Below are 20280 nucleotides of genomic sequence, written 5' to 3' on the forward strand. Positions count from 1 at the left end.
CTGTCATGCGGAGAGTCGGGGCACTCACCAGGCTGGACGTGGGTCTCCAGTGCAGGTGGAGCGGAGAAACCTGAAATCTCGTCCGCAGCCTGGACCCCACACCCCTGTGCTCCGGCCCCCGCTCCTCCCATCCAGACTAGCCATGTCTCACTAGCTGCCTGTGCTCTTATCAAAGATGACACCAGACACCCATTTCTGCTCCCCAGGAAGGAATTCTGGAGCAGCAGCAGCGAGAAAGGGAGGACGAGAGCTTCCACGGCGTCTGCATGTTCTGCAGCGAGGAGTTCCTCGGAAACAGGTCGGCCGTCACGCGTGTCTTCCAACGTGACTCTCCCGGGGAGCGCTCATCAGAACATCTGCACTGGTTACATAAATTAGGGCTGTGGGTCCACTCACGACCCTTGTATATCATCAGCAGTGATTTTTTGAACATGCCGAACATCAAAGATGAACTCCTGTTGCTCTAAGCACAGTGGGGAAATGAATTTTTCAAATGTCAGAACTAGATTCTTGTTTGATGCTGTAAAACTTCCTTAATTGGCCGAGAGGCAAAAGCTCCGTGAGCCAACGACTGCAGACGCGCTGTCCTGCGTTGACTGGTTAACTCGAAACTTCTAGCACCGTTGGTGTTTTACTGCTGAAAGGGGGGGGATCGCTCTATGTCTGTGATCCCAGCTCGTGGCGGGTCGTGTCTGTCTGGGTAGCGGTCTCTTCCCCTCCCCCACGATGAACTGGAAAAGTAGGCAAAGTGCAGTTTATTGAATCACTGAAAGGACAGGGACCCAGTTCCCCTGTAGAGGGTGAACCCGTCCAGCTCCAGGCAGGGAAAGGAGCGTGGGGTCCCTGTAAAGAACTGACGTCCGATGTGCGGCTGACGTGCTCTGGATCACGCCTTCACAGCCCACGTGCGTGTCTGAGCGACTGACCCTTGCCTGTGGCTGTCAGCCGTGTTGCTTCTCATCATGCAGAGGCGATGGCTGGCCTGATTGGTTCCTAGGTGATTTATAAATAAAACAAATTGCTCCACTTCCTCCCCAGATCTGTCCTCTTGAACCACATGGCCAGGGAGCACGCTTTCAACATCGGGCTGCCAGACAACATCGTGAACTGCCGTGAATTTCTGCGCACCTTACAGAGAAAGCTCGACAAGTAAGTCCTTCTTTGTCAGACACAACCTGGAGCTATTCCTCCTGGACTCTTGTACGTTTTTTTAAATTAATTGACTGTTCAGAAGTAACAAAAGAATTGAATTTTTTTTTCATTTTTTGTGGTGGAGTTGGCGTTTTGTATGACATTTCTCATTTTGGAGCAGGTCATATGGCTTCTCATGTTTCTAAATACAAATGCCGTGTGCCCCACACGACGCACGTACCCTGTAAGGCGTGTTCGGCATGGTGTGGGAAGCACTCGGCGTCCGGCAGGAGCGAGGGGAGGTCGGAACTGCTACGCATGTCCCTGCGTGCCCCCCCCCCACGCGGATTTTCCCAGAAAGCGCTACTCCGAGTTCCGGGTTTATCATTTCTGTACTTTTCACTATAAATCTGTACACAGGTAGTAAAGTAAGTGTACCGTCACACTGTGGCACGCTTTTCCACTTCCTGTGACCTAGAAGACGCTGTGTGCACTGCACTCTGCGTCTCCGTCTCCCACGTTGGGCCCCGTAACGCCACGCCCACAGCACGCCACGCCCACAGCTGCCCGCTGCCCGCTGGGCTGTCTGGAGCTTATTTGTAGAAACGAGGATGGAAATTCTCCAGGTGACCGAAGTGGCTTTCAAACATCTATACACCTTCCTTTCTCAGAAGGGGACCAAGATTTTTTTTAATCAAAACCTAATTTCCTTTATTTCAGTGTGATACTAAAGAGAGTGGCATCTTAGCCCACCCATGGTCAAAAGACATCAAGTGATACAGATCAGTTATAAAAAGTTCTGGCTTCATATTCGGTATCAAGACTACGTGACAACAGATCCCTTCACTCTCTTATTAAATGACACTGTGTTTGTAAAATAATACCAGCGCATCCCTCACAGGCCCATTGCTCATACACCGTTTACTATGAGAGACTACAGTTATTTCTGTGGCATAAGGAATTTTTGTAAGGGTGTTCAGTAGAGATAAAGGAAAAAAACTCAAAATGGCGACAGCACCTGACTTCAAGCATTTGAGGGTTTTCGTGTAGATGAGACGAGTTCTCTCAACCCCACAGAGGAGAACTGATGACCGTTGGGTAGAAGTTACAGGGTATCGGCTGTGATGCTCAGTATGAGATAGACGTTTCCTTAGTAATTTGCTCGGAACTGGTCCCCGCCGCCTCAGAGGTAATGAGCTCCCCGGCGGTGGGAATATTCGAGCAGAAGGACGTGGGAATCATAGGGTAACAACTGCCATTTTTTTTGTTTTGTTTTGTTTTGTTTTTCATTTTTCTGAAGCTGGAAACAGGGAGAGACAGTCAGACAGACTCCTGCATGCGCCCGACCGGGATCCACCCGGCATGCCCACCAGGGGCGATGCTCTGCCCGCCAGGGGGCGATGCTCTGCCCATCCTGGGCGTCGCCATGTTGCGACCAGAGCCACTCTAGTGCCTGAGGCAGAGGCCACAGAGCCATCCCCAGCACCCGGGCCATCTTTGCTCCAATGGAGCCTTGGCTGCGGGAGGGGAAGGGAGAGACAGAGAGGAAAGCGCGGCGGAGGGGTGGAGAAGCAAATGAGCGCTTCTCCTGTGTGCCCTGGCCGGGAATCGAACCCGGGTCCTCCGCACACTAGGCCGACGCTCTACCACTGAGCCAACCGGCCAGGGCCTGCCATTTATTGAGCCCTTTCTGTGCGCTCGGTATGTTACTCATCATGTATAAGTTACGCATCTATCTATACATATATTTCGTTCATGTATGTAGAAATTAAGTAAGCATAAATAAAAGTTATAAAAATTCTCTGAAACTGTAGGTGTCATCTTCAGGCTAGAGGTCAGAGCAGGAACCACCACACAGAGCAGGGAACTGACCAGTCGCACAGAGAGCTGGTCCCAGAGCCAGGACTCGGACCCTGGTGGACGCGGCCAGTGCTGGTTATCATTATAATGTTTTGAAGGACATGCCTACCTTTACATTCTCAGAACAGGCAATTGGATTGGTAAACCGTCACAATATTTGGATATCAGCTATCGTCAGGGTTTTAACTAAGTAGCCAACTTAGCCAACTTGAAAATAAACATGCATCCTACAGAGCTAAATAAATAAAGTGGGGCGGGGGCTTTGACAAGGATGCCGCGTCCCGTTTGACGATTCTGTAGGACCCAAGATGGAGAAGTAGGATTCGATCACGACAAAGCCCACTGGCAGAGGCTTGCCTCGTTGACCATATCGTGTTAACTCTCTCAGCTTGCAGTGCTTGTACTGTGAGAAGACCTTCAGGGACAAGAACACGCTCAAAGATCACATGAGGAAAAAGCAGCACCGTAGGATCAACCCTAAGAACAGCGAATATGACCAGTTTTATGTCATCAATTATTTGGTAAGTCTTTTCTCTACTGCATCTAAAATGTGATTGCATTTCCACAAACAAAAATGTAATTGAGGACCATCTCGTATTTAAACAAGCAATTAGTACAAAGGTCAAAATGTAATTGAGGGCCACTTCAAAAGCAGTGACTAGCTTTAAAATGGTTAGTTGATTTGATTTGCCAGTTGTTTATGTAGTAAAGACGTCCTGTCTCTGGACCTCACAGTGATCGTGACTGAAAAAATAAACACAAAGCACTCGGCTACCACGCACTCTCCCCACTGATAATATCATCTGTCACCTGGGAGCCAGAGGTTCTACATTCTGTTCCAAATATATCTGTGGACCTCTGGCTCTGCTACGTGCTAGGCTAGATAGTTCTTTAAAAAAAAGTCAATCTCGGCCCTGGCCGGATGGCTCAGTGGATGAAGTGTCATCCCAGCTCACTGCGGTCTCAGGTTCGATCCCTGGTCAGGGCACATACGAGATGCAATCAATCAATGAGTGCACAACTAAATGGAAAAGCAAGTTGATGCTTTTCTCCCTCTCTCTCTCTCTCTCTCTCTCCTCTTCCCCTCTTTTTCTGAAATCAATCTTTTCACTCTTCCCTCATTAAAAAATCCTCCCCTTCCGAACCCCACAAAAGGTTATCTTGATTATTCTCTTGTGAGAATAATAAAGATAATTATTCCAATTCAATTTCCAGTTTATTTTTTATGGAAATTGTAGCGACACCAAGTCACGGAAGTCGTGTCACTAGGCAAGAGGGCTTTTATCTGTTTGGCTCGCAGGACAGACTGACGAGGCCACCGGGCTAAGGGTTCTCGATGCAATGAACGGTCTCCTTCCCAGAAACCTCGGTCCCACGTCCCGGCCCCTGGGGGTGATGGTTCCTTTTGCTTAAGGAAAGGTATTCAGTACAAGGTGTATGTTGTTAGGGGCACTGGAAATGTACGAGGGGGATTATGATTGACGGAGTGACTATGGTCCCTGCCCCAATCTGCTGATTGGGGGGGGGGGGTATACATAACAAATCAGGAAGACTGCTACTTGTGTAAAGAGAGGGGTTAAGTAGCTCTCCGGTGGGATGGGAGAAAGGTGGGGAACTCTGTGTCTGACGCTTTCCTTAAGCAAATGGAAATTGGGGTTTTTTTCCTCTCACTGAATGAATTGGAATTCAAACCCATTGGCCACAGAAGACATAACTGTTACAATCATCCATTTGATCTTTTGGACAAAAACAAGCACATCCTGAGTGATCTTAGAAATCTCTGCTCTAGGGTAGAGCTCTTGTCTGTTCCAACTAATCCTGGTGGTGCTGAGACAATTCCGCTGGGAGCAGGGTCGGCGTCTGTTTGGAGACGGCCTGTGAGAGAAGCCACCGTATGCTCGATGTCTTACAACGAGCTGAGGGCAGAGGCAGGCGGAGTACCTCTCTAACTCACAGTCATGACTTCCTGGGCCCAGGGGCTCCAGGGCCCTGCCCGCCCCACCGGGAGGGACCTCAGGGTTAGCTCCAAGAGGCGTTCAGTTGCTGCAGAAAGCTGAGGAAGCAGCTTCCCCGGGGGCCCTGGGGCTCCTCCACACCGCTCCTCGGGAGCTCGGACCAGCGGACAGCGTGCAGCTAGAGCTGTTTGTCCTCAGGAGGAGGTGTCGCGGGGACCCCACTCGGGTTCGGCTGGCACTTCGATCAGTCTGGTGCCTCGTTCCCCGGGCAGCAAGTGGCACGACTGTCAAACCCGAAATGGTCTGCAAGGCCAGCTGTCCCTGGGTGGACGTTCTGCAGTCTGCTGCCCGCAGATGCCCAGTGTGATGGGCGTGAGCCACGGCCCAGAGCAGTGCTTCGAGGGACTGCCGGCTGTAACAGCTGTATGAAGTGGAAATTCACTCGCTGCAGGGTGATGCTGATGGGTGTATCTGCTAGGTGCCGGGCGCTCGGCCTCACCGCATTCCTGTGGCCCAGGCTCCCACACCGTCTCTGCTGTACGGTGAGAAGACAGGGTGCAGATGTGGACTGATCTTCCCGAGGTTCCACGGCTGCAGCGAGCTACCCACCTCCCTGTGCCTCAGTGTCCTCCCCTTCTTCTCACTTTTACAAGTGACGTCACACAGGGCCTGCCTCTCACTCTTGGGATTGGGGTTTTGGCCCAGTGATGGTCACGAGTTCGGAATGATCTCTTCGCCCTTCCTTGCCCATTCTCTGTGGTGACAAACTGGAAAGTGAGCCCAGGTCAAAGCGAGGCTGACTTCCACCGGCTCTGTGCGCACTCACACCCACAAGCCTACCTCTGAGCCCTGTGTGCTTTTTTGCCGGAGTAATTAGCCCACAATAAGAATGATTCTTCTAAAAACCTAAAATGTGTTATGACGCTTTACCATTTCGGAAATGATGTAAACTTAACCTTTGAAAAGGATTAAAGAAGCTAGAAGTCTCTAAAGATTATCAGTGTCCTAAATTAGAGGAGAGCTTACCAGAGGTAGCAGCCTTAGTGACATCCTAGGAGTCCTGCTGGAAATAGCAGGTGCAGGAGCCTGGCCCGTGGTGGCGCAGCGGAGGGAGCGTCGGCCGGAACGCCAGTGCCGCCGGTTCTCCCGGTCAAGGCACACAGAAGCAAGTGCTGCGAGCCGAGGCTTCCGCTCCCCCTCCCTCTCTCTCTCCTCTCTAACACAAAACAAGAACAAGAGCTGCAGGAACACAGAAAATGAGCGTGTGAAAGACCTTCAAATATTGGGACTGTGGGGCTAGAGAAAAATGAGAGCCAAGGGCTTCTCAGCATCATTTCAGTTTTTATACCTACCCCACTAATGGAGCTATTTACTAGGAAGAACGGCTTCTTCTAAGAGTTTCCTTAAGCAGTGAACAGTGACATTCTTTTCTGTTAAGAAGACAGAAAGGCCTGACCAGACGGTGGCGCAGTGGATAGAGCGTCGGACTGGGAGGTGGAGGACCCAGGTTCGAGACCCCGAGGTTGCCAGCTTGAGCGCGGGCTCATCTGGTTTGAGTAAAGCTCACCAGCTTGGACCCAAGGTCGCTGGCTCAAGCAAGGGGTTACTTGGTCTGCTGAAGGCCCACAGTCAAGGCACATATGAGAAAGCAATCAATGAACAACTAAGGTGTCGCAACAAAGAATTGATGTTTCTCATCTCTCTCCCTTCCTGTGTCTGTCCCTCTCTCTGACTGTCTCTGACACACACACACACACACACACACACACACACAGAGAGAAAGGCTTCCACGAGCAGGTGACCGTGGCCAGAGATGGGACCCTGTGTATGTGACCCCAGGGTCTGCACACCCAGTCTCGTCCTCTTCTCTGCGGAAACGGTCTCGTCGGCTTCCGACGTGTTACAGACATGTGAGTGCCTGCCAGGTGCCAGGTGCCGGGTGCCGGGTGCCCAGTGCTGGTGGGAGAGAAAGGAAAGGACCGCAGGCAGGTGGCTGATTTGAGTCACACGGGGCTTGTAGACGGGTGCAGGAGACGGACATGTGAGCCAACGGTCGGCACCCCTGGCCGTGGCATGTAGTGTGGGCCACTGGCCCTTCCCGGGGCACCTGGACATCTGCACGCTGTCACCCCCGCTTCGGGCGGGACCCTGGGCCAGCAGTGACAGGAGAGCCCGGGATGCCAGCGGTCACTGCAGCGGGAGGGCCAAGGGACAAAGGCAGCTTTGGGCTCTCTGAGCTCAGCAAGGTGACAGCTTCCTTCCTCCTTCTCAGGTGAGGTCATCTCCACGTCTAGTAGGTCATGTCGGGGTTTCATCATCGCAACAGACCTGCAGACCCGTCAGAGCCTCTGCACGGTCCAGGTCACCCACTCGGGTCGCTTGTTTTCTCACAGCGGAGGGGCTGGGTGGGTGGTGCCAGCGGTCATGGGCCAGGGTCCAGCAGCTGCACTCGGACACCGGCCTGGGGGGGCCCCAGACAGCTTAGCACCGCCCCCCCCCGCTTTGGTCTGTGTTCCCAAGGGGTCATGTTTCCGCCTGAGCTTTTCTAAAGGGGACTATTTTTATAGCGATTTCATCCTTCTTTAATTTTTTTATTCCTAACGTACACATAGCCATTTGTCACAAAATAGGCTCTTAACCTTTTTTTCATTGTTTAGATATAGCTCTCTCTGATGAAATGATTTACACTTTAGCGCTGCCTGCCGTGGGTTTTGTGAGCACATGGTGTGTACACAGAGTGCGCGGGGCGGAGGGTGCCGCGGGAGGGAGCGTGTTTCCCGAGTGTTCTCCACCCGCTCACGACCAGAAGCGTCCGACGCAGGGGCCTGAGGGGGCGTGCCTTCCAAACTTTGTTTTTCTTGCCTTCTTCGCCTTCCGGACATGATTCATTAGCAGGCACGGAGTCTTAATTAGAGAGTCATGTGCTTGGCTGTTTTTCTCTCTGAGTCTTGTTCCTGTAATAAATCACTTATTTAACTGGACCGGAGCCGGGCTCCCTCGGACAGTCCGGGCCCTGTCACAGGCAGATCCCTGCTTTCCTGACGCACTGGGGGGCAGAGTCCCGTCTCCCTGCAGGGTGAACCGTCCGGCCCCGGCCTACACAGCCCCGTGTGCGGGACCAGACTCAGGGAACCTGGCACAGCTGTGCCTTCACTCTGGGCTCAGAGTGCTTCTTGATGAGCAACACTGCCCACAGCACTGAGAGAGGCCCATCCTCGAGTAACATCCTTTTATCATTACTGGTTTTAGAGAGACAGGAGAGAGGGAGAGAGAGAGGAGCATTCATTTGTTGTTCCACTCAGTCGTGCATTTCTTGGTCCCTTCCCATAAGTGCCCCGACTGGGGGTCGAACCTGCATGCAACCTTGGTGTCTCAGGACGACACTGCAGACGACCGAGCTAATCAGCCAGCCCCTTGAGTGACATCTTGTCCACGTCCAGAGATCAAGCAGTGCGTGAAAGATGTAATTCTTCACCAAACGCTCCAATTAACGAGGGCCCTGTGGGCCGTGTGAAGGCCGCTCCTGGTGTCCGTAATGAGGTTCGGACACTTCAGGACCCTGGGAAGTGCATTAGAGTCTAAATTAACTGCCTCTCACGACGTGAGGGTAAACTCTGTGTGTCTGAGTTTATGCAACATTTAGCTGATAGATAATGACGGCTTCCAAACCTCTCATTAAGTTGATGAATGATAGATTTTCTTTTTTCCCCTAAATCAAAATGGCACTTTGTAGTTCTTTGTTTTTAGCTAAATAAATAGATACCTTTGAGGAAAAAATGTTCATAATTGAGTGCATTTGGGTTGTGTGTTTTCAAAAGAAGGCTCTGGGACAGGGACGTCTGTCTTCGCAGCAGAATGCGTTGGGCTTGACCGTTAGTTACCGCAGTTCAGCTGCGGGAAAGGGTGCCCTCCGTGTCCCTGCCTGTGCGCTGGTGCCCTGTGTGCCTCGGTGGGCGCAGGGGGAGGAACGAACGTCTCAAGGGAGGCAGGAGAAGGGATGGGCCCAAAGGAACAGTTCCTGCGTCCGACTCCACAGAGCTGTGCTGAGGGCGGGGCTGCCCTTGCCAGACGGGGCCCTGAAGGGCGGCCCTGTCCGGGAGCCGCAGGGGACTGGAGGGGACTGGAGGGGCCTGGGGGGGCCTGGAGGGGACAGGAGGGGACCGCAGGGGACTGGAGGGGCCTGGAGGGGACCGCAGGGGACTGGAGGGGACCGCAGGGGTCTGGAGGGGACTGGAGGGGACTGGAGGGGACCGGAGGGGACCACAGGGGCCTGGAGGGGACCGCAGGGGACAGGAGGGGACTGGAGGGACCTGGAGGGGGCTGGAGGGGACAGGAGGGGCCTGGAGGGGACCACAGGAGCCTGGAGGGGACAGGAGGGGACTGGAGGGACCTGGAGGGGGCTGGAGGGGACAGGAGGGGACTGGAGGGGGCTGGAGGGGGCTGGAGGGGCCTGGAGGGGCCTGGAGAGGACCGCAGGGGACCGGAGGGGACAGGAGGGGCCTGGAGAGGACCGCAGGGGACCGGAGGGGACAGGAGGGGCCTGGAGAGGACCGCAGGGGACCGGAGGGGACAGGAGGGGACTGGAGGGACCTGGAGGGGACCGGAGGGGGCTGGAGGGGACAGGAGGGGCCTGGAGGGGACAGGAGGGGCCTGGAGGGGACCGGAGGGGACAGGAGGGGCCTGTGCAGCTGAGTGCCTCCCGGTGCTCGGGGCCGCGTGCTTCATGCACATGGACAAACTCGTGTAAGCTTCTCTCAGAAGCCTGCTGAGGCAGGATCTAAAGTGGTGTCAAATTTGTAGACTTCTTTTGTTACATTCAGTTTTAAAAAGGGGGTGGGGGGTGCTTGGCTCTAGAAACGCGACAGGGAACGAAGGCCAGGCCCCCTGGGGGGAGACAGCCAACAGGAAACAGACACAGGGTGCCAGGGAGAGACCAGGGCTTTGAAGGAAACTAAGGCGTCGCAGAGGAATAAAAGGGACTTGGCAGAGGGCGGCTGTGGTGGACACGCAGAGACCCAGACAGGCTGAGCCACACAGACACGTGAGCGAGCCTTGTCCCAGGGAGGTGACGCAGCCAGGGCAGAAGGGGCTGGGTGGGCGTGAGCTGGCCGTGCTGGGGGGACAGCAGAAGGACCCTCCTGGCTCAGCACACTGAGCAGCCGTGTGGGACGGGGACCCAGAGGGAGCCGGGGACACAGAGAGGGAGCCGGGCCAGGAGCCAGGGTTTCCCTCCGTGTGTGCGACGCCCGGGAGGGGTTATCCTAACAGGGAGGGGACGCCTGCCCTGGCCCTGCAGCTGGGAGTGTCAGGGCCTCCGTCCAGAACTGCTTGTCCCCAGGACAGTCCACTGTGCATCCAGGGTTGAGAAGCGCTGACTTACTGACATCAGAGAGAAAGGATCTGAAAGGGTCCCGCTTCTCCACAAAGAAGATATTGAAGCATTTTAGGATACACGTATCCTTATGTTCAGAATAACCCTTTTAACATATCCTGCTAGGATGCTTTTCAGACTGCTGAGCGTGGGGTTGCTTGCTGGGCTCTGTGTCTGCTCCCCACTCCTCTGATGCCCGTTCTTCCGACCTAGGAGCTGGGGAAGTCGTGGGAAGAGGTGCAGTCGGAGGACGACCGGGAGCTGCTGGACCCCCAGGAAGAGTAAGCCTGCACCGCCTCCCCCTGGTCCCGGTGTGGTGGGCAGGGGCCGCGCTTTAGTTTGGTTACAGTGTCACCCTGACGAGAGAGAGTAAAAGGACAGCCTTCTCTCTGAGCTGTGCTGTGTCCCTCATGCGGCACAGCAAACACGTGAAGTCAGGGGATTGACCGAGAGTCCCTGAAGCAGCTGTCATTCCAGCGCTACGTAGAGTGTGGCCCTGGGAGCTGCCCATTGTCCGCTGACCGCTGACTGCCCCGGTGACCTGCCACTCAGGGAAACACCCTCCAGGGGCCTCTGTGGACTCGGTCGGCCCCGGCCTTGAGCTGATGTGCTCTCTGACCTCTCCGTGCGGCGGCTTGTCGCTGGAGTGGAGAAGGGGCCCGGGCTGGAGTTCCCTGGTTCTGGGTTCGGCCAGTGATGACTGCCGTGCACAGCAGGGCTTCTCGGCGGGAAGCGCCAGCCTGGGAAGGGTCTCCCACCTGGTGGGCCTGTGCCCCAGCCTCCCTCGGTCAGTGCAGCCCGGCCTGCTCTCTCCTGGGCCCTGCGCCCCAGCCTCCCTCGGTCAGAGCAGCCCGGCCTGCGCCCCAGCTCCCTCGGTCAGTGCAGCCCGGCCTGCGCCCCAGCCTCCCTCGGTCAGAGCAGCCCGGCCTGCTCTCTCCTGGGCCCTGCGCCCCAGCCTCCCTCGGTCAGTGCAGCCCGGCCTGCGCCCCAGCTCCCTCAGTCAGTGCAGCCCGGCCTGCTCTCTCCTGGGCCCTGCGCCCCAGCCCACCTGGGTCAGTGCAGCCCGGCCTGCTCTCTCCTGGGCCCTGCGCCCCAGCCCACCTGGGTCAGTGCAGCCCGGCCTGCTCTCTCCTGGGCCCTGCGCCCCATCTCCCCTCGGTCAGTGCAGCCCGGCCTGCTCTCTCCTGGGCCCTGCGCCCCAGCCTCCCTTGGTCAGAGCAGCCCGGCCTGCTCTCTCCTGGGCCCTGCGCCCCAGCCCCCCTGGGTCAGTGCTGCCCGGCCTGCTCTCTCCTGGGCCCTGCGCCCCAGCTCCCTCGGTCAGAGCAGCCCGGCCTGCTCTCTCCTGGGCCCTGCACCCCAGCCTCCCTCGGTCAGTGCAGCCCGGCCTGCTCTCTCCTGGGCCCTGCGCCCCAGCCTCCCTTGGTCAGTGCAGCCCGGCCTGCTCTCTCCTGGGCCCTGCGCCCCAGCCCCCCTGGGTCAGTGCTGCCCGGCCTGCTCTCTCCTGGGCCCTGCGCCCCAGCTCCCTCGGTCAGAGCAGCCCGGCCTGCTCTCTCCTGGGCCCTGCGCCCCAGCCTCCCTCGGTCAGTGCAGCCCGGCCTGCTCTCTCCTGGGCCCTGCGCCCCAGCTCCCTCGGTCAGTGCAGCCCGGCCTGCTCTCTCCTGGGCCCTGCGCCCCAGCTCCCTCGGTCAGTGCTGCCCGCCTGCTCTCTCCTGGGCCCTGCGCCCCAGCCCCCCTGGGTCAGTGCAGCCCGGCCTGCTCTCTCCTGGGCCCTGCGCCCCAGCCCACCTGGGTCAGTGCTGCCCGGCCTGCTCTCTCCTGGGCCCTGCGCCCCAGCCCCCCTGGGTCAGTGCAGCCCGGCCTGCTCTCTCCTGGGCCCTGCGCCCCAGCTCCCTCGGTCAGTGCAGCCCGGCCTGCTCTCTCCTGGGCCCTGCGCCCCAGCCTCCCTCGGTCAGTGCAGCCCAGCCTGCTCTCTCCTGGGCCCTGCGCCCCAGCCTCCCTCGGTCAGTGCAGCCAGCCTGCTCTCTCCTGGGGTTTCTGTTTTCCTGGTTTAGGAATGACCAGAAGTCGGCAGTATTTCAAAAAATAAATGCAAGGAGAGAGGGGGGGTTTCTGTATGCTTTTTGGGGTTCTCTATCACTCTACCACCAGATTGAACACTCACCCCATTTCATATGATCGCTGGTTCCCATGTGAGATGCTCGGCTTGCCTTTATAAAACGCACCTTCAGTCACACGGAGGCATGCACCCAGCCTGGCCCTCCCGCGCATGCACCCTGCCACAGCCGTCAGCAGGAGCACCCCACCCCCACTGCGTCTCCCGTGCACGTAACACCTGCCCATCTCAGAGGTCACCGCACTGGTCCTGTAGCAGGCACCTGCCCGGGAGACCGCAGCAGCCTGGACCGCTATCTGTACCAACCCCATGGTGCTGCTCTGAGCTGCAGAGCTGCCTCCACTGTCGGAAGCTGAGGTGACCGTCTCTACAGAAGTGTCAGACTTGGGCGGGGCCGGGGGGGTGCCGCAGCCCCGTGTGGTGTCCACCCTCCCGACCCAGGGACCACACTGCCCCTTCTCTATTGTCACAGGGACTGGTCCGGCTGGGAGGAGCACCCCGCTCGTGCCGTCTGTCTGTTCTGTGAAAAGCAGGCGGACACCATCGAGAAGCTGTGTGTCCACATGCAGGTGAGCTGCTTCCGCGCGCTGGAGCTGTGTCCTTCTGAAGGAACGCAGACAGTTCCTGCAGCCAGCGGCTCGGGGGGACCGCGTTGCGGCTCCAGGTGGAGGGAAGCCTTCCCACCGAGCAGGCACGCTCCCCACCCGCCGCTGTGCCGCAGCTGCTGCTGGGCCCTGCCGCCATCACCGCACCCTCCTCGGACGCCGTTCTTGTTCGGCACAGTGAGGACGGGGACGGTGCTGGCACGGCCGTGGGCAGCTGCCCTGTGAAGGCAGAGGACCCGCTCCCCTGAACCGCCTGCCACCAGGGTGTGTGCAGTGTCCAGGGGAACATTTCACGTTTAACACGGCGTCCCAGTGTCTCAGAACTGGAAGGAGCCCGAGTGTCCCTGCCCCCTGCAGGGGCTCCGTTTGCAGCACCCTGTGCCGGTCCCTTCAGTGACGACTCTCGTGGTGGTCCCAGCTGCCCTGCCTGTGGTGCCACACTGAAGAATGCCCCCCGGGGGGTCAGATGGTCTTTATTCTCCGTGAGCTTGTAGCCCAGGGGGGTCAGATGGTCTTTATTCTCCGTGAGCTTGTAGCCCAGGTGGGTCAGATGGTCTTTATTCTCCGTGAGCTTGCAGCCCAGGTGGGTCAGATGGTCTTTATTCTCCGTGAGCCTGCAGCCCAGGGGGGCAGTTACAGGGGTGGAACAGATAAAATAAGCCTCTGCATCATAAAAAAAATGTAACGTGTTTTATGGGCAGAAGCTCGCAGTATATCGCCAGCTCACACAGTATATTATTCAGCAGCATCAGGTGACAGGCAGAACCCGTGACATTCCCTCTGTGCAGCAGAGAACCAGCTGCACAGCTCTCGGCCAGACAGGACGTGTCGCCGGACCGCGGAGGGCACGCGGAGTGGGCTGTAGGGGCTCCGGGCACACGCTGGACTGGCTCCCGCGTCCTGCTGATCAACAGGCTTGTGTGGACGTGGGGCAGTGGCCAGATTAGGGAGACTTCAGAAGGGCAGGACGGTGACCCGGGACGGAGGTCCCCGTTGTCCCACCTCCGGAGAGAACACTGCTTCTCAGTCAGCTGAGAGATCAGATGTCTGTGCGCTCACACATTGTCCATTCCTTCTTTCAGGACACACACAGATTCGACCTCCTCAAAATCAAGGCAGAACTTGGTGAGTTTGGTTCGGATGCTGGCTTCTGCCTGCCCTCCCGTAAACACACGTGTGTTCTGCAGTCGTGATGAGGGGGGCACGGCCACCCTGTGCACCCACTGCTTGAGGCCGGGAGGGGACACAGCCGTGCGAACTTGACAGTCAGATGCGGGGTTTGTTTTCAGAGTCCCTCTCCCTCTTTCCTACATACGTGACTGCTGGTAACATGCAAGTTCACGGTAATACCTGTCAGACAGGAGGTCACCGTGCAGCCACCACCCTCATTGGCTGCGCCACGGGGCCTCCGGGGAGCAGCGCGTTTCAGGCAGCAGGCAATGCAGAGAGAACACCTGGCCCCCAGCTCGGGGCAGCCAGGTCCGTCATTATAGACACGCCCAATGCCGCGTTCTCCCCCGTACGGACTTGCTAACAGGTCCAAGCACACGTGAGTTCAGGGACCACTTCCCCAGACCCTGAGCTGCGTTCCTCACCTGCCCGCTCCTATACACGTGTGCACACATGTGCATGTAATGAGCTCAGTCATCAGAAGACGGGCTCTGGAGCCACCAGCCTCGGCTCCTGTCCCTGCCGACCCCTTACTTGCTGTGTGACCTGGGACAGGTTGATAATGTGTATCTGCTGTGGAGGTGAGGCTACTCCCCTGTGATGGGGCTTGGCGGGGGCTGGACAGGCCAGCAGCGGACAGTGGTCAGACAAGGCCAGCACGGGAGCGTTGAGTCACTGTGGTTGCGTCTTGTGACGCGTCGTGACGGCGCTCTCTTCAGATCCGTTCATAAGACAAGTGGATCCCTTTAAAAATGACAGCAGCGCAGCCGCGGGCCGCCCAGTTGTCCGATGACGCGGTACGCTTCCGTTTTTCAGGATTAAATTTCTATCAGCAAGTGAAGCTGGTCAACTTCATCCGGAGGCAGGTTTACCAGCGTCGGTGCTACGGCTGCCGCGGGAGGTTCGCGTCCAGAGCCGACCTCCGGGCGCACATGGAGGAAGCCCAGCACGCGCCCCTGCTCCCGGACAGGCGGACGTGGGACCAGCCGGAGTGAGTGCCGCCGGGCCCTGCGTGCGCGCTGCCCCGCCCCCGCCCCCGCTCACCCCTTACCTCTGCCCTTCAGTGAAGCAGATACGTGCTTGTGGTAAAAAAAATAAAAAAAAAAAACGGAAATCTTCAGAAACCTGTTTTTAGAGTAATCCCCCACATCACAAAGGTAACCAGCCATTTCAGGTTTTGTGCTGTGGAGACAGGTATATATGTCAATAGATGCAAAGTATAGATTTTTTAACCTATATTTTGTTAACAAAATTTTGTAAATATCTTTTCCTATCTAATTGACACCCACTGTATTATTTTTAATGGGTGCCGAATATCCCATTGGATGAATATAGCCTGATTTGTCTGATGCCACCTTTTGCTCTTGTAGTGACACAGTGAAGAGCCAGGTACTTCATCTGGGTAAACCAGAAATCACTGTGTCAGAGTCTGCCGTTTCGCAGCCTGGCTCAGGAAGCACTGAGTGGCCAGGCACCTGCTGCAGCATGGTCAGACCTCGGCTAGCCCTGGCCGGTCCAGCCTTCTGGGCTGGGTCTCACGTTGCTCTGGATGGCCTCGGTGGAGGTGCCCGGACCAGCTGGGGGGCTCTGGCAGCTTGGAGGTTCCTCTGTTCTCGGGGATGTTGAATCAGATCCCCCGAATACACTAGCCAGAAAGCTCTAGCGTTTCCTCTTTAAAACTTTCATTTTTCCTCAAATCCCGGATTTGTGAGAAGCAGAGTCAGCCCTGGCTTGACCTGGTACCTTGTTCCTGTAATTCTTCTAGAGGTTGAAATCTTTAGAAGTACCCCAGAACTAACTGCAGAGTGTGTCCAGACAAGAAACCAGAGTAACCCATAAAATTTTAGAGAAGTTTGTTTGGTTTTTGTTTGTTTGATTGTTTATCAATGTGAATGAAGAAACAAGTAGTGATTAGGTTGGGAAAGAAAACACAGGGAAAACAGTTGTTTTCATCAGAGAATTAAAGGAGCAGTGTGTGACAGAGTGACCCTATTTGAACTTGGTTAACCGGCTGGGAGGAACTGGGACGTCCAAATAGAAATGACAGGGACGTCATCCCCAGAGCTGCCCGGTACGGAGCGGGCCACCTTTGAAACTCACTAACAGTGCGTTTCACGTCAGCCAGCAAAGGTCAGACTGGAAATCATTCAGATGAGGTCTCCCTTGCAGCCTTGGCCAAATGCTGCTGCCCTGCTTGCGAGGAACCCTTGCAAAAGTACAGTGCTGTGTCCATGCGGCTGCCTAGAGATTTTCTGTGTGACTTACATCTGGTTGCTCACTATGTACCTGTGCTTGTTTTCAGGTATTATTTTCCAACCTATGAGAATGACAGTCTGCTGTGTACACTGTCCGACAGTGAGGGTGACCTGACAGGTCAGGAACAGAATGGAAACGTCACCGTCATCAGCGAAGACACATCCGAACTCCATGCCCTGAAACGGAGCAGTGTCCTGAACCAGCTGCTGCGTCAGGAGGGGCTGACACACTAGAGGGAGCCCACAGATGCGGTCCCCCCTGTCTGCCTGACAGGACACAGACGCCAAGAGCCCTGTGCCCCCCGAGCGTCAGCCAAGGAGCAGACTTGTAAGAAATCAATGTTCTGGCCTGACCTGTGGTGGCACAGAAGATAAAGCATCGACCTGGAATGCTGAGGTCCCCGGTTCAAAACCCAGGGCTTGCCCGGTCAAGGCACGTATGACTAGCAATCAATAAACAACTCAAACAAAGCAACTGTGAGTTGGTCCTTCTTGTTCCTCCCCCTTCTCTCTCTCCTCTCTCAGTAAAATCAATCAGTAAAATCTTTTTTTTTTTTAAATGTTCTTTTTCAAAAAATAAAATGAGGACGTTTTGTATTTTGGCTGTGAAGTTCGATTATATAATCATCCTAACTGATCTCATCTCATTAGACTCAACTGTCATAAGAACATGCAACTCACAAAGAAATGAAATGTTCAAATTACTTGTAAACCAGACTTCACCCAATATTTCCAACCTCTGCCCCACACGCTTTTCTCACCCACGAGACACAAATCAGACAGGTGGGAGCTGGAAACAGATGACCCAAAGGGGAGCCACCGAGGAGGAGCAAGGGTCACAGACCAGACAGTGCACACACTGGGCAGCATTTCAGACGATCAGGATCTGACAACGTTATCGGGACTGTGCTCTGCCTGGAACTCAGACTCCCGAGAAATGGGTGGGAAACCACGTACCTTCATTCCCCTATCGTATCTCTCTCTCTCTCTCTAACAGCGAAGTACCTTTTTTTCATGTAACCATATTCCATTATGACATCTAGCAAAATTAACAAGAACTCCTTAATATCACACGTTTGAAGTTTTCCCTTCTCTCAAAAATGCTTCTTTACAATACTATTCGTTATAAGACAAATGCTGTCTGCTTCCTCATAAGATACGGTGAGGAGGATAAAACATTACTTTTGAGGATTCCTCCCCCCAAAAATGTATAATGTAAATGTAATGAAGAAACAGCATTCCAAGCCAAGTGACGGGACTGTCTACACAATAATTGGCCTTTCTTCTTCCAAAATCCAGGTCATGAAAAGGCAAAGACTGACATACTGTCCCAGACGAAAAGAGAGCACAACGTGTAACCCTGGATGGAATCCTGGACCGAGAAAAAAGAAACGTTTTTCTTTTGCTATAGAAGGTATTAGAGAGGCAACTGGCAAACCTTGAGTCAGGTCTGCGCAAATCTTATGAGACTGGTGTTCATTTCCAAATGTGGGTCATTCATATGCAGAAGCCACACTCCAATCCACTTCCACCTGGGGCGTCCAGTGGCAGCCACTGTCTGCTTAGTCAGCAAGAACAGCCACCCCACAGCCCCGAAGTTCAACCTGAGCATCGCAGTAAGCTGCAGGTAACAGAGCCGCAGGGTTAAGCCTGGAGCTGCCGCAGGACGCATGCCTGGTAATTGATACCTAGAGAAGCCCAAGGGGTTCAGTCCCTGCTGATAACAATTTGCAAGAAGGCGTGGCGTTGTAAAATCGCTAGTTCAGACTGAAAACACTCAGGGTGATACAGTATCAATTCCATGTTCTGAGATTCAAGAGAAGCTGTGTCCTTTTGGCCTTTTAAAATTAGACTCCTTTGCCCCCCCCCCAGAAAAAGTTTTGAAGATACTCTCAGTCGACTTGGCTACAGGGCAAGCAGTCAGTAAAAATCTATTGTAGTAACACCATGGATCATGATGTTGGTGTTTTCACATTTGGAAAACATTAGAAGATCAAAAGAATAAGATGTATAGTGTAAAAAAATGTTTTTAAAGGAGGAGGAGAAAATGAAAGATAAAATTTTTTTCAATATCTTAAAAAAGGCAACCCTGTCCAACGTCCGCATCACTGCCTGCAAACATGCAGCCCGACGTCCGCATCACTGTCTGCATGCAGCCCGAGGTCCGCATCACTGCCTGCATACAGCCCAACGTCTGCATCTCTGCCTGCATACAGCCCGACGTCTGCATCTCTGCCTGCATACAGCCCGACGTCTGCATCACTGCCTGCATACAGCCCGACGTCTGCATCGCTGCCTGCAAACACGCAGCCCGACGTCTGCATCGCTGCCTGCGAACACGCAGCCCGACGGCAGCATCTCTGCCTGCGAACACGCAGCCCGGCGTCTGCATCGCTGCCTGCGAACACGCAGCCCGGCGTCTGCATCGCTGCCTGCGAACACGCAGCCCGACGGCAGCATCTCTGCCTGCGAACACGCAGCCCGGCGTCTGCATCGCTGCCTGCGAACACGCAGCCCGGCGTCTGCATCGCTGCCTGCGAACACGCAGCCCGGCGTCTGCATCGCTGCCTGCGAACACGCAGCCCGGCGTCTGCATCGCTGCCTGCGAACACGCAGCCCGACGGCAGCATCGCTGCCTGCGAACACGCAGCCCGGCGTCTGCATCGCTGCCTGCGAACACGCAGCCCGGCGTCTGCATCGCTGCCTGCGAACACGCAGCCCGGCGTCTGCATCGCTGCCTGCGAACACGCAGCCCGGCGTCTGCATCTCTGCCTGCGAACACGCAGCCCGGCATCTGCATCGCTGCCTGAGAACACGCAGCCCGGCGTCTGCATCACTGCCTGCATACAGCCCGATGTCTGCATCACTGCCTGCAAACTGGCTCCTCCCATCTGTGTTCAGAGCAGCGATAGTGATTTTTACAAACCCCCCTGGGTTACCTATCAACATCTACTTCCCCTTCCTTTCCTAATAGCTCCCCGGTTACTGTGGGGTAGGAGGGAGAAACACGTCACCCTCCCTGAGTAGCAGCCATGCCATTTGGGATTCAAGGAAGAGCAGCCCTGACTGGAACCTCATCGCAGAGACTGGGTGGTGCAGAGGCATGCTTCAGCATGCTGGTTGTTGGAGGCCTGAGGCTATAGCATCCTCCTTCCCAGGGAGCGAGCATCCAAAACAACTGAACTTCCCTAAGATCTGGACCTCAATTCCAGACTGCAAGTAGCTAAACAGCAGCTCTCCACTACCACGGATGACACCTCACGCCCCCAAACGGAGGGCTTTTTTTCCCCCTAATAGCATACATTCCTGTAGATGGTTTCATTGTTGCTCTAATGTAAGAAAAATTACCCCCCCAAAAAAAAATCTGGAAATTTGTCTCTTAAACCAAGAACGTCCCACTCGAATGTTGTCTTCATAGTCAGGAATATTCTCCCAGCCCCGAAATGCTAAACGCTGCCTCCTGAACATTCTCAGCAGTAAAGCGCCTGACGTGTGTGTGTGCTGTGGGGCTGCCGCTCATGGCCGTCCTGTCTGTGCGCCAGCCGCGAGTGACCTTCCTTCCCTTCCAGGGGCTGGGTGCTGCCAGTCATCACAGTCCAGCGGTTTCCAGCCCCCCATTCCCAAGCAGCGTGTGCCCCCAGGAGCCACTCGGGCTTCCAAGCCTCAGCTATTGACCTAAGATGGACTCGGTGTGGGATTTGGAGGAATGCAAAAGGCCCAGCCCAGTGGCCAGCATGCAATAAGGACACAGCTATTCATTATTTTTGTTGTTTTAAGGCCCTGTGATATTCCAGTGAGCCCAGCAGCTGCAGGCAGAGAA

At 55.5% G+C, this 20280-nt stretch overlaps 1 protein-coding gene and 1 non-coding gene across 4 annotated transcripts in view; one reads left to right on the forward strand and one right to left on the reverse strand.

Moving 5' to 3' along the window:
• ZNF277 (zinc finger protein 277) overlaps positions 1–16935 on the forward strand; it is an 88796-nt gene extending 71861 nt beyond the window's left edge. For all 3 annotated transcript variants that reach the window (XM_066239540.1, XM_066239539.1, XM_066239541.1), the window contains 8 exons: positions 207–298; positions 1039–1149; positions 3380–3512; positions 10531–10598; positions 12903–12999; positions 14118–14160; positions 15022–15196; positions 16508–16935. In XM_066239540.1, the coding sequence (XP_066095637.1) occupies positions 207–298; positions 1039–1149; positions 3380–3512; positions 10531–10598; positions 12903–12999; positions 14118–14160; positions 15022–15196; positions 16508–16694 (906 nt within the window). In that variant the 3' untranslated portion in view covers positions 16695–16935. The remainder of the gene's footprint in view (positions 1–206; positions 299–1038; positions 1150–3379; positions 3513–10530; positions 10599–12902; positions 13000–14117; positions 14161–15021; positions 15197–16507) is intronic.
• TRNAT-AGU (transfer RNA threonine (anticodon AGU)) lies at positions 2725–2800 on the reverse strand. Its single transcript has one exon. It is a non-coding gene; the product is annotated as a tRNA-Thr (tRNA).
• Positions 16936–20280: the final 3345 nt, after the last annotated feature.

The sequence above is a fragment of the Saccopteryx bilineata genome, chromosome 7 (assembly GCF_036850765.1).
Source record: "Saccopteryx bilineata isolate mSacBil1 chromosome 7, mSacBil1_pri_phased_curated, whole genome shotgun sequence".
Classification (NCBI taxonomy): Eukaryota; Metazoa; Chordata; class Mammalia; order Chiroptera; family Emballonuridae; genus Saccopteryx; species Saccopteryx bilineata.